The sequence below is a fragment of the Lates calcarifer genome, linkage group LG1 (assembly GCF_001640805.2).
Source record: "Lates calcarifer isolate ASB-BC8 linkage group LG1, TLL_Latcal_v3, whole genome shotgun sequence".
Taxonomy (NCBI): domain Eukaryota; kingdom Metazoa; phylum Chordata; class Actinopteri; family Centropomidae; genus Lates; species Lates calcarifer.
In genome coordinates this window covers 17,499,905-17,523,157 of record NC_066833.1, presented here as the reverse complement: position 1 = coordinate 17,523,157, position 23,253 = coordinate 17,499,905, and the positions used below count along the sequence as shown (strand labels likewise).

The 23,253-nt window shown below is 38.8% G+C and overlaps 2 protein-coding genes across 7 annotated transcripts in view; one reads left to right on the top strand and one right to left on the bottom strand.

The window, feature by feature from the left end:
- The window catches only part of osbpl6 (oxysterol binding protein-like 6), a 36,690-nt gene extending 20,257 nt beyond the window's left edge, over positions 1-16,433 (top strand). For 2 of the 5 annotated variants that reach the window (XM_018675806.2, XM_051071273.1), the window contains 16 exons: positions 226-318; positions 1,067-1,235; positions 2,089-2,219; positions 4,062-4,169; positions 4,317-4,346; positions 4,584-4,715; positions 5,827-5,914; positions 7,969-8,222; positions 8,667-8,804; positions 9,908-9,971; positions 10,158-10,236; positions 10,924-11,068; positions 11,832-11,976; positions 12,180-12,306; positions 12,562-12,684; positions 13,621-16,433. In XM_018675806.2, the coding sequence (XP_018531322.1) occupies positions 226-318; positions 1,067-1,235; positions 2,089-2,219; positions 4,062-4,169; positions 4,317-4,346; positions 4,584-4,715; positions 5,827-5,914; positions 7,969-8,222; positions 8,667-8,804; positions 9,908-9,971; positions 10,158-10,236; positions 10,924-11,068; positions 11,832-11,976; positions 12,180-12,306; positions 12,562-12,684; positions 13,621-13,732 (1,938 nt within the window). In that variant the 3' untranslated portion in view covers positions 13,733-16,433. The remainder of the gene's footprint in view (positions 1-225; positions 319-1,066; positions 1,236-2,088; positions 2,220-4,061; positions 4,170-4,316; positions 4,347-4,583; positions 4,716-5,826; positions 5,915-7,968; positions 8,223-8,666; positions 8,805-9,907; positions 9,972-10,157; positions 10,237-10,923; positions 11,069-11,831; positions 11,977-12,179; positions 12,307-12,561; positions 12,685-13,620) is intronic. The other 3 variants (XM_051071274.1, XM_018675807.2, XM_018675809.2) reach the window with 3 other exon arrangements.
- A 472-nt stretch (positions 16,434-16,905) lies between these two features.
- On the bottom strand, positions 16,906-23,003 carry prkra (protein kinase, interferon-inducible double stranded RNA dependent activator). Of its 2 annotated transcripts, none has more exons than XM_018675810.2 (8): positions 22,742-23,003; positions 20,474-20,649; positions 19,822-19,903; positions 19,327-19,405; positions 18,867-18,984; positions 18,675-18,769; positions 18,407-18,569; positions 16,906-17,953 (listed from the first exon to the last, which is right to left on the bottom strand). In XM_018675810.2, exons 1-8 carry the CDS (start codon positions 22,792-22,794, stop codon positions 17,796-17,798), a joined length of 924 nt encoding a protein of 307 aa, XP_018531326.1. In that variant the 5' UTR covers positions 22,795-23,003; the 3' UTR covers positions 16,906-17,795. The 2 variants fall into 2 exon arrangements, with proteins under 2 accessions (XP_018531326.1, XP_050927226.1); XM_051071269.1 differs by having other exon boundaries at positions 22,858-22,998.
- Between the last annotated feature and the right edge of the window lie 250 nt (positions 23,004-23,253).

The following is a 23,253-nucleotide window of genomic DNA, read 5'->3' as shown; positions in this document are numbered from 1 at the left end:
CCTGCTTCTCTAACTGATCAGATTCAAACAAATTTCATTTTTTTCTATTTTTGGCTGAAATGCCTTTTTTGACACCACACTTTCCATTTGCTTTTGTCTGCACTTCATTTGCGGGCATGCTGTCTTATTTTTGTAATTTCACTGCAATCAGTCTGTGTCTTTCTTTGTGATGTGTTTGTCCTATTAACCCCATTTTGCATATTTTGATCCATGCGTGCCACAAAGACCAATTGTGTAGAATTGTCAAAGAAAGAAAAGCGCTTGAACAGAAGATGGAGAACAAAAAGTGTTGGCAAAGACGCAAAATTCCAGCTTCAGGTACCTCTCTTCAGATTTCTACACTGTTTCTGTTATATGGACACAAACACGCACAGGATTTTAATCATGTTTTAACATGCAGTAGCTGATTAATTGATTAGATCCTTAACAGTACTGACAGCTGATGAGTCAATTCTCAAGAAAAATGCCTTTCACAGCATTAAGACTCTCAAATGTGAGGACAAGCAGCTTCTATCAGTATAAATTGAATAACCATCTCTGAGTTTTGAAGAATCTGAACTCCAGGCTGCTTAGACAAGTTAACTACAGCTTAACTACATTAAATGAAAATTGTAACCCTACTGCTCTCTGCTCCCCTTTTAAGAGGGGAGCTTGTTACACAAACACAGCTGAGACAAAACATTTTTTTTTGTTCTTTTTTGTTGTTTAATTAGTCTGCACTGCAGTTGGCACTTATTAGTGTGGTGTGTCATGGCCTGAGTAATGATTTTTCCATCTTTGCTAATTCACCCTTGTTTTGCTTAATATATTAATCTGTACTCCCTGAAAAGACTAAATGTGCTTTCATACAGGGGGTTTTAATACACTTGTCTTTCATGAGCAGATTAGTGGTGGAATAAAGCCTCCTCAGTAGTCTACCTTAGAAATTAATACAGCTACAGCAAGAAATTCAAAGTCAGTTTGACATGCTATGTGGTCAGTGGTTTGTTCTGGCTGTCAGACGCAACACATGAGTATTTCTGTGCCTCTCGGGTGGTTGACAGTGGTCCTCCTCATCTCTCTCCAGGTCCCTCTGTCTGCCAGCATGTCCCCTGTCCGTCTCCACTCATCCAACCCCAACCTGTGTGCTGAGCTGGTGGACTTTCAACCTCCCGTTTCCCGACTGACAGACAGCGTAGAGTGCGCCAGTGACTACATTAAACTTCAGGAGGAATTCTGCACCATCGCACAGAAGGGTAGGAAGGCAGTTTACAGCAATCTGGGTCTTATTTTCATACAGTAGCACAGATCAAAATCACTAAAAAGGATTCTGTCACGGGTATTAAACATAAGCAGTTTGAAGTTAAGACCGATTAGATGTTAACCTCCTGATTAGCCAAACCTAATTAGAAGATAAAATAAAGGTGATCTGTAACATTTTACCCAAATATAAGGTTGTAAAAATCCACCACTTGTTAGTTCAATAGTGATCCTCCATACTTTCAGCAGTTTTCCTGTGCAGTGAGGGAATCATTGATAATGTTTAGGTGTGATCACTTTCTCCGTTTCATCTGGTTTAGCAAATTTCACTAAACTGTTGACTTGTTACAGCCTTACAACCTGTATGATAATCTGACCTCTCAGTTTTCTCCAGCTGGACTTTGTTTTGTAATAACGTCACCATGATCCCCGATCTCAGCAATTACCTTAACTTGGGATTCAGTGACATCCATTTAGTTTTGGTCGCCAAGGCTAACTCAGTGAGTCACTGGGTTAATTGACTATAACTGTGTGATCATCTTAATAAAGAAAACACATTTTATTCATATGCAGAGTGCTTTACATGACAAGTTAAATAAAAGAACGTGGAAAGCTAAAAACACAACACAGGTGCTAAGTAGCACAGGATTTAAAATCAAACATTAAAATCAGTTTTTGAAATGCATGTACGGCTTTAGAAAATGAGGAAGAGATGAGAGAGTTTCACACAGTGTTTTGAGAATAATGATTTTCATTTTAGGATTGTGACAAAGAAGCTCAAGGAAAAAACTGTCCTTGTGAAAGGTTGGGAAGGATATTAACTTCTGCTTTTGTTCTTTCCTTGCACAGTTCACTCTCTACTGAAGTCGGCCTTCAACACTGTGGCCATAGAGAAAGAAAAGATCAAACAGATTCTTTCTGACCAGGAGCAGTCAGACCAGTCAGCCCAGATCAACTCTCTCAGGAAGTCTCTGTCACAGGTAATAAGCCAGCTGTAACCATTACCCATGATGTCTCCCTCCTCCTATTATTTAGGACTAGTAAATCTAGACCTTTTGTCAAACATACTGTGTTTGGCTACTTTATATTCTTAATTCTAAGTGTGATGCTGTTTTAACATATAATTACCAAGATCGATTGGGACATCACTGAGGAAATTACAGCAGTAATTTGAGCAATGTTTCTTTGGTGTCTTTAAACTCAAACCCATTTTGTAGTTGTCATGTTATTAGCTATGCTCATGATGATGGGCTGTCAGATAAAACACACAAGCTGCAGTTTATTCCAAAGTAGTCATGCTAATCACAATTAAAAAGGATGATGCGTGGAGATGAGAGGCAAGCAAGTTGTGAAAGTCCAATCATCTTTTCCCATATTAATTGGTGAGAGAGAGAAATGTGCACTGTAGTTCATTAACTCTGCTCCTTAGGGCTGTCTCTCTACCCCGGTGATTTAATTGGACTGTTCTCCTGCTAACAGTTGACATCATTTCAGTGAAATGTTTCTGCTTTATCTCAGCTTTGTGCCTAATTGGATGCTTGTATGACAATGTTGTCACAGGCTGGAGGTCAGGATTTGGTGGCAAAGCTCTGTGGGAAGTTTCAGGACTCATGGCTGTTTAGCTACAGCTGCTGATGTCAGCTGTTTTAATTCCTGCTGGGAATTAGTGAGGGATTTTATTGTCTTAATTTAGAATTTTTTTATGTTTTATTTACACATGTCTGTATGACTGAATTTTTGGCCTCTTGAGGGCAACTAAAATGAGCTGTAAAGAAAACTTTGACACATTATCACCTCACTGTAATGCTGATATGACTTGTTAGTAAACAGTTGCCTATTTAGATGTTAGTTGGGTAGCAATGGGGCAACTATCTTTCATTCACTGTCTCCAGTTTTGTGCTTGAACAGTCCAAGTTGTCTGCCTTCAAATCAAAACAATGAGCTCACAGATGCTAAAACATTCTGCAGAGCTGAGGGGAGCTGCAGGTGATAGCTCTGTGGGCTCATTACTATGAATGACCCATTACTATGAATGACTCCCTAATGACCTACATGATGTTATACCATCATTAATATAATGTATTGATTATAGCTGCTTAAAGAGTACTGAACGCTATTAGCGCGCCCAACAGTGACGTCAAGGTACCATGACACACCCTGCATGTAGTACGCTTCTACATCACTGGTTACATGCGACTACAATGATATGTCACTCCACCATGGCATGGCAAGGGAACATTGTCCTGAGAAATACAAAGAATTAATTTTATATTAAGAAGACCATGGACTGGACTTTGGGATGCATTTTTGTGGACAGAATGAGGACCGTGGATTTCGTCCACCATCTGCTACAGTGTAGTTGCTTTATTAAGCAGTCTGTTCACAGCTAGAATCAACAGAAATAACACTACCAGTAACTCTTTATCAGTATACGTACAGCATGTAAATACTATACTACTAATGAAGATGGAATCCAAATCCAAACTATACCTTTTAAAAATGTTTTCTTTTTTAATATTCTTTTGTAATCAATGGAATTTCAAAGTGTCAGCATCCAGTTCATCAAATAAAACCCTCAATATAGTACAACATTTTTCACAATTTAAAAGAAAAATGTAAGATGCCGTAAGGTCAATGTGCTCTCAGTGTCTTTATTGGGGTTTAAAGTCCCCAGCTTTAAACAGACGTCTTTAAAGATGAAAGCAGTGTTTTTCCCAGGTGTAGTGAGGAAGTCATTTCTTCCAGCCACTAAAATAAAACTGAGTGCAACTTACATTTTCATGTGAAATTTGGAAAAATAATCCAAATTTTTCATCATCCAGGCCCTGTCCCAAAACGCAGAACTTCGAACTCGACTCAACCGCATCCATTCTGAATCTGTCCTGACTGAACAAGTTGTCAGTGTGAACATCATCTCCACGCCTGATGAGGTAGGTCACTGTGGTCAGTCTGTCACTGACAAAGCTAATTTCTGACTCCCATGTTGATGAAGCACCGCAGCTCCCAAGGCTGGCCAGGTAGTTGTAGTGTTTGCTTCCTGCATTTGTCAATTGCATTATTGATTCCTGTCCTTATAGACTGATGGTCTTTCCAGTACGCCATGTCAGGTAAGCTTAAAGGATCATTATTCTATGCAGAACCTGACATCAAGGTTAATGGAAAAAATTACTAATTAGCGATGGAAGGGAGCTTGCCCTTTGGCAAGGATACACATGCTGCAAGATGAACTCCATGTTGTCTTATGACAGTGTCTGTGTTTGTTCAGGGCTGTTTTAGTTCTTGAAACTGTCACCATAGCAAGTAACAGTGAACATCTCGTGTGTTTTGCATGTGTTTGCCCACAGGCTGGGGAACAGATGGGGATCCCTCTGACTCAGCAGGCCTCTAATGAGAGCCGACTCTCCATGTCGGAGTCTGTCTCAGAGTTCTTTGATGCCCAGGAAGTGCTTCTGTCAGCCAGCTCATCAGAGAATGAGGTATAATGGGGGACGGTTGAGACAACAGTATGGACCATGAGGAGTAGATCAAGGGGGGTGGGGGGAGTCAAACTAGCCCTGCTGCTGGGAAGCCAGATAAAACGTCACTGCAGTTGTTGTGTGTGGAGCTGGAGTTAGTCAGCAATTAATGGGGGCAACATGAAAAGTAGAGATAGCGTGTAACAGAAACTCAAACAAACTTGTGCATACAGGAGGGCTTCTTTTTTTAATCTGCCCTGAGGCTTAATCCCTCAGTTGTTTCTCAGAGTAATAACACTCTTCTTCCGTCTGTGTGTCTTGATTTGCAGCTTCTAGCTTTGTTAAAAGGACAGTTTGGGGGCGCACCCATAGCCAAATGGTTGGGGCACGTACCACATGGGCCTAAGTGCTCTGAGCAGCTGGTCCCCGGATCGACTCCTGGTCTGGCTGGACCTTTACTGCATGTCATTCCCCCACTCTCTCTCCCTGTTTCCTGTCTCCTCTCTACTGTCCTGTCAAAATAAAGGTGAAAAGCCCAAAAAATAACTTTAAAAAAAAAAAAGGGCTGTTTGGTCCATCAGTTGAAACGGTCATTTCTGCCGTCTCCCATTTTAACTCCTGTGAACACCCTGTTCCAAATATATGTGGTCTCTGAAGAGCCATTAAGCATTGTAGCTCCCCAGGCATGCATTGAGCCGTGTTGAAGGATTGCTCACAGAGGAAATTCATCAACCTCCCCATCCTGTAGCACCAACAGCAGACACATTCAGACCTGCATAACACTGTCAGGCAAACCTTCACCAGCAGCAGGCGGCCGTAATAGAGGCTATTACAGCGAGTGGCTACAATCTGCTCCTCTTTGGTGGCATCAGTGGCCTCATTGTGTTTGCTAAATATAAAGTATGAAAATGCTGCAGTGTCTCATCTCATGATCGCTGCAGTGGGACAGATAGCCGGCGACTGCTGCAGTTTGCTAGCCACTGGCAAACTGCAGTAACTGTGTGTGTGTGTGTGTGTGTGTGTGTGAGAGAGAGAGAGAGAGAGAGGCTAATGCGGTTCTGCTGTTCTGATCAGTTTGTGTAGTACTCGGCTGCACTGACTCACTCCGCTCTGTACCTGTTCCTCCTCACAGGGCTCAGACGATGAGTCATATGTCAGTGATGTGAGCGATAACATTTCCGAGGACAACGCCAGTGTGACTGATAACGTCTCCAGACAAAGTAGGTCCAATTCCACGCCATCACGAGCCAACACCAAGCTTCTGTGGTTCTCTGTTAGAAATGGGGAAAAAATTAATAAAGGAGAGGATCCCACTCAGTGGATCAACTGTGCTTCTCTTCTCTTCTTGACTTTGCAATGTTGCTGTGTGCCAAGGGCTTCTCTTAGGCTTTATGAAAGCTATCTGTGTAAGGAGGGATGGGATCTCCCTTCTCTATCTTTGTCACGTACCACACAGAGATATATAATCTCATCTCATGATGATGAAAACTCTCTAGGTTCCAGAAAAGGTCTGCCAAGTCTGGAAAAGTACTGGCATTGGTAATATTATTTCAGGGAGATTGAAAAATATAGGAATTACATAAGAACTAGATAAAGGAAGTATTAAAAATGTTATTACACATTTTCTTATAGAGACACTTTCATTTCAATGTAACTATAACCCTACAGCAACAGACCACATCACACCTGTTGGCGTCCTTACACTCCAGTCAGTGTTTTTGGTCTGATCTTAACATCTTAGTGATTTGTTTTAAGGTTCGTAGTGGCCTGACCTTTTAGCCCCATTCAAGTCTGTATGAAGCTTCTCAAGATCCTCAGGCTAATGTATTTTATCTATTCCAGACTCTGCATTGCACCAGGCTAATAACCTGAGACAGAGCTTTTGCAGTCAATTTTCCGAGGCTCTGGAACAGCATGTCCTCGGGAAGCTGACTGAATCAATCAAGCTAAACTTTTAAATCTCCTCTTAAAACTATGTTTTAAGAGGGTTTGTACTGATTCTGCTAGAATTTGGCTTGGATTTGATTTTATTTGAATAGGCTTTACCCATTTTATTCTGGTCCAGTTAGTGTTTATTGCTTAAGACTGCAACTAATGATTTTTTTTTTTCTAATACAAGGAGTGATTGGTGAATTCGTTGCCTAAGGTAGAAGTTAAACAGCTCTCGTTTTGGGTAGTTGAAAATTGCAAGTCAGTACAGACAGAAAATGGACGACATCGACCTTCGCACAGTCATCCTGCTATTCACCTGATTTGGCACCTTCAGACGACTACCTCTTCTGAAGGAGGAGCTCAGTGGTCTCCATTTTGACCGTTTTCTCCATTTGGACCGTTTTTTCAGACAGTGCTGACTTCAACCACGCAAAACAGAAATACCACAAAAGTTACTGACTTTTAACTTAATGCATAATTACTCATCTTCTTCTACTTTAGGTCACTTATCAATCACCCCAATCATTATTTTCTTGATTAACTAATTGTTTGACTATAAAATGTCATAAAATTGATAAAACAATAAGTCCAAGTCCAAGGTGACAACTTTAGATGTCTTCCTTTATCCAGTCAACAGTTGGATATGTTCACTCTACTTTAAAATAAGACAGATAAAAGAAAGGTTTGATTACCAACTAGGCAAGGCAAGCAACTGCCCATGGCACCCAAAAGCCTCAGATTTACTCAGATTTATCACTTGGGCCTCAATAATTTGACTTATTGCAAATTTGTTAAAAATTTTAAATACTGAAGTATAGGATCAGTTATGTGGAGTCCTCCAACCTCTATCTTGTGATCATGGTCTTGTAGGAGGTCTGCATGTCAAAAATTTATTTTTGAGATCTTAATTGTTTATATTGATCTCATTTGTGTTCTATCAAACTGCTTTATTTTTTTTTCTTCTTTGTATCAAGTGATTAACACACAGAAAACCTGAGGAGGTTAATCTAGCCATGAATAAAAGTCACAGAAGAATTAGAGAATTTTTGGCATTTTTGCTTGAAAAGTGAGGATAAATAGATAATTAAAATTGTTGTTGATTCATTTTTTGTCAGTTAACTAAACTATTGATTAACTCATTGTTGCAGTTTCCCCATCTGATTAGATTTCATAGATGATTTTGTGATGAGTTGGTTTTAATGTGCTGCAGTGACCTGGAGTTTTAAAAGATTAATAACGATTCTTATTATTATATTACTAAGATGTTTCAAAGCGCAGCACAGACTGTTACAGCTAATGTTGTAACGTGTGGACTGTTAATGAGGTGGTATTGATTTCCCAGTGGCCAATGGAGACTTTGCTGGCAGTGCCTTCCGTAACGGGCGACGCACCTGCCTCCCGGCACCATGTCCTGACACCAGCAACATCAACCTCTGGAACATCTTGAGAAACAACATCGGCAAGGACCTGTCCAAAGTGTCCATGCCTGTGGAGCTCAACGAACCCCTCAACACCCTGCAGCGTATGTGTGAAGAGCTGGAGTACAGCGAGCTGCTGGATAAGGCTGCTGAGACTGAGGATCCTTTTGAACGCATGGTAAATTAGCTGCCAGATATGAACACTGTGTCAAATCAAATGTCAGTCCGGTTAGCTGTTGAGTCTAAAGAACACGGTGACCCTTCACTTTCTTTTGCTCAGGTGATGTTTCTATAGTGGACTCAGAAAATGAAGATTTTCAAGTTGACTTTCAAACACATATGTTAAATTCCTGCTGTGTTTTTGTGTCTATCCTACCTGTGTTTGTTTATATATAAGGTGACATTGCCAGTCACAAGCCAACAGTGGCATGTCTGTGAGGCAGCAGTAAGCTCCAATGCAGCTGCTGACCTTGGATCCTCCCTCTTGTGTCCGTCTTCGTTCTTTTGATGGCGTCAAATCATGCATACTAATGTTTTCGCTCACTCCTGACAAAGCCTGTTAATGTGAGCTGGTTAATCTCGTCTTGTTTATGATGCCTGTCTTGTTTTGACTCTCTGACAGGTTCTCGTCGCTGCTTTTGCCGTCTCAGGCTACTCATCCACTTATTACAGAGCAGGAAGTAAGCCATTCAACCCGCTACTTGGAGAGACTTACGAATGTATTCGGGAGGACAAGGGCTTCTGTTTTTTCTCAGAACAGGCAAGTTTGTCCAGAGATTGTTTTGTTTTGTGAAACAAATTTTTATACTATGAAGCGCATTTTAAAGAGAAGTATTGTCTCTATATGAGCATTTTCTTGGTATTTGAGCTTATTTGTAGGACAGATTAAAACATATGGTTTTCAACCTTTTTGGCTTGTGACTGTTAAAAACTAACCAATCTTTACTCGCTAACTGCTCTTAATCCTTCACATATCTCAGCCTGTTGTGATCAGATCAACCACAGTCTTTTTGTTTGTTTGTTTTGAGTCATTTTAAAGTATGAAAAAATGACCAATGAATTTACATTAAAAAAGCAAAGATTAAAGGTAAATTGAAAAAAAGTAAGGATAGCTCTATGTAGTATAAAGCATGTAGAATGTTTTTTTTTTTTTCTGATTTCCTCGTCTATTAATCATCCCTTCCACCTCCAGGTTAAGACCCACTGATAAATAAAACATTTCACTGCAAGGTCTACTTATTAGCAGTCCTTTTCATTATATCATATAGAAATGGAGTCTGGCCATCATGGAAATTGTTAATTTTTGAATCACCATTTTTTTAAATGTAGTTCATTTTAGGTTACTGTAAAAGCAGAGCTTCAAATCCCGCTGTTTGAACCTGGGAACAGTATTTTTTTACCACTATGTGTCTTCTCTATGAAGGTAAAGCTGCAGTGTTGCATTTGGTTGAGCTAAGTGACTACTCACTGGTATATAAACTTATATATATTATATATTATATGTACATCTCTCACATTTCACTGAACTTTTGAAGATTATAGTCCTGATAATTTAGGCATAGAGTAAACCAGCACCACAGTTAACAGATATGCTGATTATTTTCTTGACTAATCCAGTAATTGTTGGGTCATGTCAAGAAATTGTGAAAAACACCCTTTATAGTTCCCTAAAGGTAACAAAATTGTTTACTGTCACATATAAGAAAGAAAAAAGAAGAAAATATTCATATTTCAAGAGCTTTAATCTGCAATTTTTCTTGAAAAATGACTAACAATTTACAAACTGGGTGCTGCATGTAATGTGTAATCTTGACAACAACAACAACAGCTGTCAGACTGTTTTTATTTGATCTTGTCTCAAAGGTGAGCCACCACCCTCCCATCTCCGCCTGCCACTGTGAGTCTAAGAACTTCACCTTCTGGCAAGGTATGTTACCTTGTCTAATTAATGAGAGATTTTTCTCAGGGGAACTATGGCTTACCAGATGAGTCAACACAACTCAGTTAGCCTCTTTAATATCCAGCTGAATCTTTATAGATTTTACTTACAAAAAATACAAAATTCAGTGCATTGTTCTTTTATTTCTGATGTTTTTGTTGTTTTGCTTCTCAGATGTGAGATGGAAAAACAAATTCTGGGGGAAATCAATGGAGATTTTGCCAATAGGAACCGTGAATCTCATGATTCCCAGGTAACTTTGAGCCTGATGGCTTGTGTAGTGGTTAAATCTAAAGCCACAGACTTAATCCCACCAATAAAGGCATTAAATCATCTCAGCTGGCAAGTGATCCTGATGCTGCTTTCATGTCATCGGCTTTACTGTAATTATCAGTTTGTGACTTTTAATTGTGTTCACATTAACATCTAAATTATAATTATGACTGAGGAACACATTTTTTGAAAACTCTGATATATCTTGCTTGGCACTATACCAGCTGTTTGTAGTTGATACAGCCATAAGGCTCAGTGGTGACAAGAATTTGTTTCACCAGTGCTATTTGTGCTGTGACAACTCTTAGTAATACGTGAAAATCAAATAAACAAATGTCTCATACCAACTCAAAGTTAAAGTAAATGTAAAGACAAATGTCTAACCCATCCACATGCTCCTGTAGTTCAGAGGAATCCACAAGGAGATGCAGCCCACGAATAATGCCCATGATGGGGAGGTTTGACGAGGCGTGCAGTGCTATTTTTATCACACAAAATCATTCAGATACGAGTGCTTCAAATCTGGGGCTGTTGAATAAGCTGCTGGATCAAAGTAGATCAAGATTTTTTTCTGTTGATCAGTGTATGTAAAAAAAAAAACAAAACAAAAAACGAACCAAAACCTAGCAGCACCTCAGTCCGATCAGCTGTTATTGTTTGTCTATAGGTTTGGAGATCACTATGAATGGAACAAAGTCACCACCTGTGTACACAACATCCTCAGCGGGCGACGGTGGATCGAACACTATGGGGAGATCACCATCAGAAACACAAAGAGCAGCGCCTGCCTCTGCAAACTTACCTTCGTCAAGGTACAGAAAAGCACCGTCAAGATAAAAGACCTTTTTATACCACATACTGTATGATGTGCTTTCATACCCTTTTCACTGTTACTCTGTCCAAATAATGATGGAAAACCAGAAAGGAGTATAAGGCAGAGACTTATTTATTAATTACATGAATCAATTGACATTAATGTCACATTTCTGTCAGAACTTCCCAGCTGTATATAACAACAATTAAGTAATAATTAAGTAATACAGTAAAATCAGATAATGTGACCTGGACCCAGCGGATAGGGCATATAATTGTTGGATGGATAATTTATGTTTTTGCTGAAACGGACACTTTCTGATAATTAATCAATGAGCCTCTCGACTACTCTAAAACACAGTAGTGACAGTGTTTGCTGCAAGTCTGATGCTGCTGACTGAAATGCCACAATAGAGAATTACACAGCCTCCAGCAGCATAATCAGCTGTTGAACCAGTCTCACATGTAGTTTATAAATGTATAATGTCTCCCACTGGCCCACTACTGCATAAAAATATTGTAGCTAATATTGCTGTTTACAGCAGGCAGACTTTTTAATACCTCCTATGCCTTTTTGTTTTTTTGAGGGAAGACCTGTAGATACCCTGTAACAGATATAAATGTTTAGATGTGATGTAAACACATTCCTAGTGTATTTTAATATGTATTTTCGATATGATTGCATACTCAGTGTTGATTCTTCAAAAAAGGTTAAACCACACAGAGTATACCTTGCTAATTAATACATTACTCGTCTTTCAGGGAAACTACTGGAGTTCAAATGTGAATGAGGTTCAAGGATTTGTGATGGATCAAGAAGGGAAAGTAATCCACAGGCTGTTTGGAAAATGGCATGAGGGCCTTTACTGTGGTGTCCCACCTTCTGCCAAATGCATCTGGAGGCCTGGTACGCATGGGTTTATCATCCACACTCCCAGTTGGACTTCACCAAAGACGTATAGCTGGTGTTATTGGTCATTAAGTTTTTGACCATAGATTCTACTCCCCAACACACCCCGGTGGATGGGGTAGAGAGGAATTATAAAAATAAGATGACCCCTTAAATTTAAGATGTTAACACTAATGTCTATGTTGTTCTGTCCTTGTCAGGCTCCATGCCCACAGACTATGAGCTCTACTATGGCTTCACTAGGTTCGCCATTGAACTGAATGAGCTTTGTCCTGAGTTGAAAGATGTCCTGCCGCGCACAGATGCCAGATTCAGGCCCGATCAAAGGTACAGCATCACATTCTCGGCTGCCATCATGGGCCCAGATAACACAATGATGTTGCATCTGACTGGGAAAAAGGTGGAAGAGATTTCCCACAAAGTAGACTGCAACATCAGTGAAGTTAATCTGCTCATAATAATGTTTCTGTCTGATGATGTCCTGCTAAAGAAGCTGAAATATTGAGATTGGTAATACACTTTTGCTTACGTTCTCTGATTAACTGCATATGTTTACTGAGGAGCGTTGTTTGGCTCACGCAGGCATCTTGAAGAAGGGAACCTGGAGTTGGCATCCTCAGAGAAGCAGCGTATTGAGGACATGCAGAGAGCCAGGAGGAAGTGGAACGAGGAGAACAACATCAAACTGGAGCCACGTTTCTTCAAGTAAGCACAGAGACCAGCGAGCAGATGTTTAAAACTTTGTCCATATCTGACTGAAACCGTGTTTACACAGAAAGACTGAAATATGCATATATTCTTTACATCACATTTATAAACCCATGGGCTGTCATCATTCAATTTTTTAAAATCTTAATGCAGCAGCGCAGTTTCACTGATTGTATCGCATCTACATCTCCAGAGCAGCTGTTGTTATGCACCATTAGTACTTGTTTTATCATTAATTCATCAAATGTGCCTGTGAAACATCATCAGCACTTTTGCACATTCATTATCATTAAACTTCAGAAAAGTAATCAATAATTTGCCATGCAAATAAATTTTTACAAAGTGTGTCTTCATAAGATAAAATGAAAAAGGCAGGACCAGTAAAATTAAATGATGCCTCCCATGTAAAATGAATAAAAAAAGAAAAAAAATTATTAAAGTGACTGATAAAAATTAAGTGATCTGCATTTTACATATCATATATAGTGAAACTGGTAAACAATCTAATTCTAGACTAAACTAGATTTTGTCTCTCACCTTATTTTTCCACCAGATAGCTGTAGAAAACCATGTGTATGTGTTGCCTTCAGTGGATATGTGGTATGAATGTTTTCATCGCATGTTGTTTTGATAACTACAAGGTCAAGGTAGAATTTACTGCCATTCTCTCCATACACATTACTCATTGTATAGGGGATTGTAATTGTGTTCCTTTGGTGCTACAGTGTATAGAAGAAGAAGAAGAAAATATGAGCTGTTGCTTTTTGTAAATCTGTAAATACTGGCTTGATGTTTTAGTGTGCACAGGTTTCTTTCTCTGATTATAGATTATATAGCTATCCAGGATAACATGAGCCTGATCGTGCCTCCATTTGTTTGTGAATGACAGTTTTTCTCCACATTGCCTTTAAACACTCACTCTTTTCCTTCCAGGAAAGTGGTTGATGCCAATCACAGGGAGAGGTGGGTCTCCAACAACATGTACTGGGAGCTCCGCAAAAACCCTGGCTTCATCAATATGGAATCTACAGTGAACCTGTGGTAGCAAATGGATTGTTTTGTCCATCCAATTGTCATCACACACAAGAAGTCTGTTACCTATGCACAATAAGGTGTTAAAAGAAACATGTTGATGATAAAACATCTGTGTGCATGGATAGGAGCGGCTGCAGAGCTGAGAGATGGCCTGATGCCTTCCATGGTTGTCCATCCATGGAAACATCCTGTAGGATCACCTTCATTGTGCTTCTCCAAACTGGGTTGTCAGGGCAACAGTTGTACCACTCCTATGTAGATCTATCCTCAGCTCCTTTGACTTCTGAGTATGTCCTTGCCTTAAAACGACATGTCACACGATTTAGCGCTTTTTAGTTGAAGCCATTTGATTTCTGACAGCCGTTTGGGTTAGACTAGTCTATGAAGTAGACATTTTGATTACCTACGATACCATGCATGTTTAGAGAGCAGCTTTCACTGGCATAACGCCATATTTATTATATCATCAATTATTGTAGAGAAAAAGAGGTATTTTTATAAAATATCTTGGACTCAGAATTTAGTGAAAAAGTACTATGTGAGTTGGCAGATTTTATTTATTCTTGCCTTTTAATACTGTTGAATCTGTGTGATAGCAGTGTGCTCTCTCGGGAAACAACCTATTTTACTTCATATCCCCTTCTCCCAACTGGCCCTAGCCTCCCTTCAATCACCAGGCCTCGCCCTGCCCTGCCCCATTGTCTAATTATAAACACCGTTACATGAAACCAACTCCTCTGAATCACATGGTGACATACGTACATACATACCTCCCTTTATGTATAGTGGGCACACATTCAGTCTGTCCTCTGATTGTAGTGCAGGTAAATGTCATGGTGTCAGTGAAATATCGGAGACTCGAACATCAGGCACTTAAATGTTCAGTCATTTAAGATGATCAAGATGGTGTACCAAGTTGTACAGATTTAAAGCCCTCTGAGACACTTTTGTGACTGTGCTTTATAAATAGAGACGACGGATGAAACATGAGTAACATCACCTATTTCCATCACAAGACCAAATGCTCATTTACTGTGCATCCAGCCACACAGCTGTAGAGCTTATTTTGAATATAATTTATTTAATCAATAAATCAATAATTTGCTGTCAAAAATAATGACAAATTCCCATCACAGTTAAAGAAATGTCTCAAATTCACATCCTTGTTCTGACTAACCAAAAATGTCCATGAAACAAAGAAGAATTACCTACATTACTAATCAGTTATCAAAACAGGAATACATTTTCTCCTGCTTAATTAACTAATTAATTAATCAGTCAATTATCCATGAGTCATTCAGCCACCTTCCTACAGTTATGAAACAACAGAGACACCTACAGGTCATCCCATGAAAATGCAGTTTCAGGATACAGAAGGACAGTATTGTTTTAGATGGAAAGAGCCAAACACTTTTGTACAGTAACAGTTGTTCTGTACTAGCATTAAAGTTTATATTTTAATGTGTCTGATTCCCCAGAGACTTAACTGCTATGATGTGGGCTTCTGCAAAGCACCAGTTACTTATTTGAAGTTTCTATATCTATTGCAAAGCAGATTAGCTTTAATGTTTTAACCCCACACTTTTTTTTCAGAGAAAGAAAATATAACACGGGGTGTTTGATTGAAATCGACCCCAACACACATGAGCAGTCACAGGTTCTCCATGTGTATGAGAGTACATTTTGAGTTGACTCCCCTCATTCAGGACTGCAGGGTGAGGACCCTGAAGGAGAGAAAGAGCAAATACTCACATGTAGAATGAAAATTATGTGAAGCAAATCCATCCTGTGTGCACTGTTCACATGGTACTGTAGACTACAAACCAAAAATGTAGTACTGCTTTGCATCCATTCTTTTTTTTTTTTAAATGTACATTATGTACTTTTAATTTTATCCCCAATCACAAACTCAATGCTACTACTTGTCAGCGTCAGTTTCACTTGCTGTGCCTTAATGCATTTATTAATGCCTCACACTACTGATAAAGAATCCCCATGCCAAGAAGAAGGTATGCCCTTAACTCCGCACATTCTCCAGTCTCCACCTGCCTACAGATTCTAAATTATATTGAGGAGTCAGCTGTGGACAAAATAGTTTTGAGGAAGATGTCTGATGTTACAAGTGGGAAAAAAAAACAGGTTAATCTGACTGTAAAATGCTTGCAGTGTTCAAAGATGTTCTGCACTGCTCTGCTACTCCAACATATAACCAATACATTTTTGGTGATCACTGTAAATACAGCACATTTAGAAGATGGGTCAATACTGCAAAAGCTGATTCCTTTCTCCTCCTCCATCACTGATTTTTTAACAAGACTGAATCCCAGCAATTTTGAGTGGAGGTAGGGACAATGCTTTGCATAGTGTTTGGTATCATAGAGACCAACTGTAGTGAAAAAAAATCATGAAAACTTTCTCATGCTTTCTTCATCCATTGTTCTACCTGCATGTCTAGACAACTTAGCCTGCCAATGAATATTGCAGATGCCTTATAAAAAAAAAAGTTTTTGTGTTCTCAATTTGACTCTCATGTTTTGTTTTTGTTTTGGACTGACATGTATCACAAAGCACTGTGTCAGCTCACCTTTCTTTCAGATCTACTTTCCTAATGGGTACCTTCTAAAGTGCAATTTTAACAAAGTACATATCTTTCCATGAACACTGTACACTGCTGCTACATAGTGCTTGTTCTAATAAAACTGTAAAACTCAGCTGATAAGTGTGTGGATAATATGTAAAAGACAGCCATAACTGTGAAATAACATTGTCCACAGGAGAATGGGGTTGTGTCAAATAATCTTTCAGATTTGAAAGATTATTTTTCAGATTAATCTGGAAGATTATTTGTCATAAAATGACAGAAAATAGTGAAACATATCCCCGAGTCTAACATGACGTTGTCATGACAGTTGACAATCCAAAGATATTCAGTTTAAAATTATTACTTACCTCTTCCCAGACTACAACTAAGTCCAGTTGCGTTTGATATAAATTTCCTTGAGACGGTGTAGCTGGCCTTGCACTAGTACCACAGGACCTGCTGCCTCATAAATTGATGGCTGTCAAGAGGTCAGCTTCCACAAGAGAGATTTCAATCTGTAAGACTGCAATAGCTCCTGAGGGTACCGCAGCAATCTGCTTTTTCAATACTATTGTATGACCATTGACAGAAATCAACACTCATTCACATTTAGTGTTTCGGTTTATTTTCTGTATTCTTACACATATTGTTGCTGGTATTATTCTCCACCAGGGTTCAGCTCTTACAGCAGAGGAAACCAGTCAGTAAATGTTTTAAATATGTCACAGATTTTAACTACTATGAGGCACACTGCAAAAAAACAGACCAGCAGAAAGTAACATGTATCTAATTTAGATAATGACAGTTGGGATTGTATTGTAAACTGTACACTGACAGATGGAAAAGTGGAAATAGGAAAAAAAAATGTGGATAAAAGTGCAGACCATCATTTTGAATTTAAATATTTAAATAATCTCTTCAAATCACTTTCATTTTCAGGTGTTCATTTACAGAAAGGCAGGAGTCAAATTAAAAGTATAAGGTCTATTGGCTGCTCAATACATCGCTGGTGAGAAAACTGTGGAATGAAAAATTTAAATAATTCAACTGGAACCTAAAAGTGTATGCATCTTAAAAAATAATAATAATAATAATTTTTTAAAAAAGAGGCAAAGAATTTCCAACACTGGAAACACAAAATTTTGTTTTTGTTGAGGAAGTGCTTCATAATATTCACCTGTGTTCATTTACACGTGTATTCAGTTAAATATGTCAGTCATCTTCATCCCGGTGACAAATTTTTATTTAGATCTGATTCTTAATATTGAACTTTCCTCAGTAATACTGTTGAATGATTCCTTGAATACCTTGAATTACTGTGGCGCATGATCTTCCTTGTGATATACATAATTAAATATAAAAATATACGTTGACCTAATATAGTCCATGGGCAGGAAGACTTAAGCGGGAAGAACAATCTACAGCCTCATCCTGACTAAACAGCTGATGTATGTGACAACATGGGTGAAGCGACTGTTGACTGTGGAGGTGTCTACTTGATGGAGGCCATGATCTTGATGTACTGGAGGGCACTGTGTGCTGCATCGTTGTGTGCGTTGCTACAGGAGATGCCTGTGCCATGGCACACAGTGACCGGCGAGGTGGACAGCTCTGCCAGACATTGGTACTGACCGTTCACTGTCAGCTCATCTGACAAAGACAGACGCACACTTTACAAAGTGACACGACCGGCACAAATTAATAAAGCAGTGTTTTCCCTGGGTGCTTTCTATTCAGCTAAGTATGCTTCCCCCAGTTCTCGCCCCTCCGTCATCCACCCTGTGACCCTGGAAGTCCATGGAGATCTGCCATCATCTGATGATCTTCCAATTCCTTAATTAACCCTGCAATAACTTTTTTTTCTTTTTTGGCTGGCAGACTGGTGAGAGTGAGCCAAAACAGTAAATCTCCAGGACCAGACTCCTCGATAACAACTCACTATAAAACGCCTTAGAGCTGAGTGGAGCTGCTGATTCATGTGAAAACTCTCATCACTATGAGCAACCCCTTTCAAGCTGTCACATTACTTCAATAAAACCATCTGAATAGAAAGCACTCTGTATCTTTGATGAAGAAACACAGATGCAGTGTGGGCTGTCTCACCAATATCAAAGTATGTGACCTCAAAGCCTTGCTCCTTGGACAGGTCCAGCATCATCTGAATGTAATCTGTGTTGGGAATGCTCAGGGGGTTTCTTCTCAGTAAAGATATCTTCTCCGCTGATGAGTTCCTTAAGTTCTCAAATCGGACACTTGGCTGAGGCATCTGAAAATGAAAAATTAAATGCAACATGTTTTAGAAACTTTTAACTCAGAAATATTGCTGCTGCCTCGAGAGGTCACAAAAAAATGCCAGAAATATTTGACATACCCATGTGATTTCTGAACAGCCCGACAGACTTTGAAGCTTCGCCACCATTTTCTCTGCAGCTGCCTTTTTTGCTGCCTTTTTTGAATTTCCTACAGCTGTCAAAACATAAAGCAGAAATTGAGAGCAGAATTAACAATGAAAAATTACAGTCACTTTAAGGATTTTACATGAAAATCTCAAAAACACCCGCACCCTTCTCTGACAGGGACTCCATTCGACAAGTAACAGTGAATTCTCTCTTGTGTGGGGGACCAGCCTCCAATAAAACTGTGTATTCAGGAAGACGCCATCCTCTCTGCAACGCTAGCTCCTGAAATGAAATGCCAATGAGAAGGAGAAAAAGGACAAAACAGAGTTAGTATTGAATTTATTTAAAACTTATTGTGTATATTAGACATTAGACATGATATATTGCTGTGTGCCACTTTCAATTACAGTTTACTCAGTGGACACAACTTTTGATCTCTGAAAGTGAATACATTTATCAAGCTTTCCCTTCTTGTGGTCTATCTTTTTTATCCATGTTCTGGGCAGAGAACACTCAAGGACACACACAGGGAAACTACTACAACTGCAGGTACAATATTGCATAGATAAGACACACTCAAACAACTTCAGTGCATAAAAACAACCACAGCCAGGATTTACACACCTGCAGTACTCCCACTGAGTTGGGGTGGTTGTTTGTTTCTGCTGCAACACCGTTACTCTCAGACTTCGCAGGAACATTCCTGTTGGGAATTACATCAAAGCAGTTACCACAGCTGCAACAGATCAACATTCACTGCAGGCTTTCAGATTTGCATGGTGCGACAGTGCAGGGCTTCAACTAATGGTAATTTCCAGTTCTTGTTTAATCAATGGCTTCTTTTGTTTGTATAATACAAGGAAGTGGTAAAAAAAAAAAAAACAAACCACCTGCATTAATTTCCAAAAGCTCCAGGTTACATCTTTAAACTGCTTGTTGAACAAAGGCCAAAACAATTTAGACAAACAATAGAGGACAGATATTCACATTTGAGGAATCTGGAATCAGTGAATTTCTGGCATTTTTGCTTTTATTAAATTACTAGAATGATTTATTTATTTTTTAAATTGTTGCCAATTCATTTGATGTCCATCAACTAATTGTTTCATTTTGACTCACACTGTTCCAGCATTTATTTGCAGAATAGTCAGGGCAGCCTCTGCAGCCTGGTGTTTAGCAGCCTTTTTACTGGGACCTTGACCTGAAACAAAATACAACCAGACACACACCACAGGTTATATAATATGCTAGAGAAAAATTTTTTTAAAGCACCATAACCTCAAAAATGTTTAAAAAATAAATATGCCTGTGAGATAAAATTTTAATTCTCAGTTTAAGCCCACAAGGTGTCAATTGTTGTTTGTTGTTACCATCCCAGAAAGGAAAGCTTAATCCTGAGCGCTACACCAAAGGACATTTTTGATCAAATAAAGAGGACAATTTGGCTTAAACGAATTGTGCTCTAGAGTAGTTGTTGAAGATATAAAATAAAAGGACTGTTATTTCTTGTCACTTCAACAGTGAGAGCTTTGAAAATGTCTGTAATCCTCTGCACTGCTCTATGTCTGAGGTGAGATACCTTTGTTTAAAAAAAACATGGAGGATATATTTAAGACTACACTGTGGCAATAGACACAACTGACATCAAAGCAGAAGTGACACATAATATGTTGCCGACTGGAGCCAGCACTGTATGATTTACAATTAAATAAAAGGCTTGATGCAGTGACAGGCAGCTATCAACACAGCAGGAGTGGGACTGTCGACGTACCTGTGCAGCTCACATCTCCAATTTTCACACTAAAGACAAAGCAGGGTTGGTGAGCCTCTCCTTCGGCTTTCTCCATCACATACACGGGAAGGTTGCCAATTTTGGTGCCATATTCATGCAGGATTTGTATAGGCGTTTTCCCAGGATTACTCCTCTGTGTTTCAAGTGCGTTCAAGCTGCGAGTATTAAACAAACACACACAAACAGTTAACATAAGCATAATAACAGCACTGTTTTCATTCATCTGAACCAAAAATCAGGGCTGTTAATAAACTTTTTTTATGTAAATATTTTAACTTATTAGGATCATGTCTTGTAGCTTTGGTGTTTATAGGTGTTTATTATGATGATAAGAGATCCAAAAATACTTATAGTTGCTGCAACTGGCAATTATTTTCATTCTCAATACATGAGATGATTACATTCTCAATTAATCTATAAGATATGAGAAAATAGTAGGAAAATGACCATCACAATCCTCACATGTGAGAAGCTGGAATTAATGAGGACTGGCTGATTCGGCAAATATAAAAAGTGGATCGAATTGTTGATTAATCACATTATTGTTTCAGCTTAACATAGCTTAGCTTCACTAAGTAACTTTCTCATCTCATCTAATTAAAACTCACAGACTTGATGCACATTCCTGATGTGATGACAAGAGCTCGGGACTGTCCCCTGGAGGCTCTATAACAACCTTTTTAAGTCTTTTGTGCACACTTTTCATAGACCCATTTATGATACTACAGAATTAGCCTGGGAGAACTTGTCACCATTTATAGTGTGGGTCATCTCATATGACTAACATGTAAGAAACTGGGAAAAAAAAAAGTTTATATTCATGTACAGAGGCAAACACTGTGTCTGGTTGATTTAAAACATCATCTGATTTGATCAGATGTGTCTGATATAAAGGCTATTACTTTAATCAGAAAATGCACAGCCACCACTCAGTTTTATTAAGCTGCATATGATATGTGATGCTTGCACTTTACTAACCACAGAAATGACTCTGCCTAAGATAAATGTGGTTTTGTTAAGTGCCTTTTAGCCTATGAACCCTCCTGCACTCACAAACCCAAGCTGATGTTTGCTGAGGTAAGGATGCTGCAAGGTGGACAGCAGGCCTTAAGTTTGTTTTTACTTTCTTTATCCAGGGAAGTATCACTGAAAGCACAGCTCTTTTCAGAAACACACTGTTCACTCTCACAGAGTAAAACACATTTGCACAAGCTGCTGGCCAGTGCAACCACAGTATGATCTGCTGGTGACTGAGCAGCTACACAGGAGCAGCTGGAGGTTAGAGGCCTTGCTCAGCGACACCTCGTACGGATACGAATACAGATTTATCCCTCCAGTCCAGCGGATAGATCCTGCAAGCCTCTGGTAACAAACCCGTCTCTCCAACATTCAGACCACCACAAGTGTAATTGCAACACCCTCCTTTGTATAATTATGAAATCAGTGAATTGACATATTGTAACACAAATATCTTATTGCTGCTCTGCATGTCTACAAATGGTTATAATCACTATATCTTGCTGCTTTGCATTTCTATGTGTACTACTGCATATTCTGTTGCTGCATTACTGCACTAAGGTTTTGCTGTGTCCTGTTGCTCTGCATGGCTTCTGCACTGCCTTGAGGATTCATAGGTTTTAGATGATATTGCTGTCTTTATTTGACATGAACTGCACGCACTGGGAGTGAGTTGGATGATTATTCTGCATAATTCTAGTATTATTACTTATAACATTATGATACTGACTTTAGAGTCTTTTCCATCAAACCTAAAACACTGAATGTTAAGTATATTTATTTTCAAATGCTCTACTGTTCAATTAATGTTGATTATTATTGTTATTATTATTACTAACTTATTATTAATAGAATTTGTTATATTATTATTATGAATATAACTTAATGAATAATATCAGTAATATATGATAGTAGTAATATATGAGTAATATTAGTAATATAACTTAATGAGGCTTCTTTTCGGGGGGCAGAGAAATTTATGAGGCCAAATCTAATCGTTATTGCTAAATCAATAGAAAACTAATTATAACATTTATTTTTTCAGTTTCAGTTCTCTGTAAGTCATGTCGAACTTCATTTGCAATATTTAATTGTATTTGTATTCGTAACTTCATGGCTTGAGATTTTAACACTTACCAGAAGCCGTTAAATATTGTCGCTATGTTGTTGTTAATGGTCTGCGGGCGTTAAAAGCATTTTAATAAACCTAAGTCATTATAAACAACTGACCTGGTGTCGGCGGTGGTTTTCACTGCTGGTGACTGATATCCCTCCTGAGACATGTTTAAAGGTTTCTCTGGTCAGCGGGCTGATTAAAGACTGTGGTTAAGGAAAACTTCACTCACCACTTTCGCGTTTATTTTTTCCGGGCATCTAATTAAATTAATGTGAGGAAAGAGAATGAAGTGGCCTAAAAAATCATTGTAGACCGGCCGGGGAAATCACCAAATTTAACATCATATCAACATCCGGGTCAGTGGCGGGTCAACTGACGTCACATACGGACATAAAATGTTTGCCTCCACCTACTGGTGATGGTAGGTTCATCATGTGCAACCATAGACTGTAGTCTATGTGTGAAACTTAAGGTGAAACCACACTCCAGAAAGATTGAATTATCTCTTCAGTGGAGAGCCCCCTCAAATAAAAAAAGGAGGTTAAGAAAACACATTTATTAGATAACCCACAAAATTAATGTGTTAAAAATTAATGCAATTGATCACAGTTGTTTAAAAGTCCGA

What these genes read in the sequence shown, in the direction of transcription:
- prkra (XM_018675810.2), bottom strand. Translation starts at nt 22,794, where the DNA reads ATGTCTCAGGAGGGATATCAGTCACCAGCAGTGAAAACCACCGCCGAC. An exon ending in GGAGTCCCTGTCAGAGAAGG is followed by an intron (nt 18,770 to 18,866) that starts GTGCGGGTGTTT and finishes ATGTTTTGACAG; the next exon opens with CTGTAGGAAATTCAAAAAAG. An exon ending in GGTCACATACTTTGATATTG is followed by an intron (nt 17,954 to 18,406) that starts GTGAGACAGCCC and finishes TGTCTTTGTCAG; the next exon opens with ATGAGCTGACAGTGAACGGT.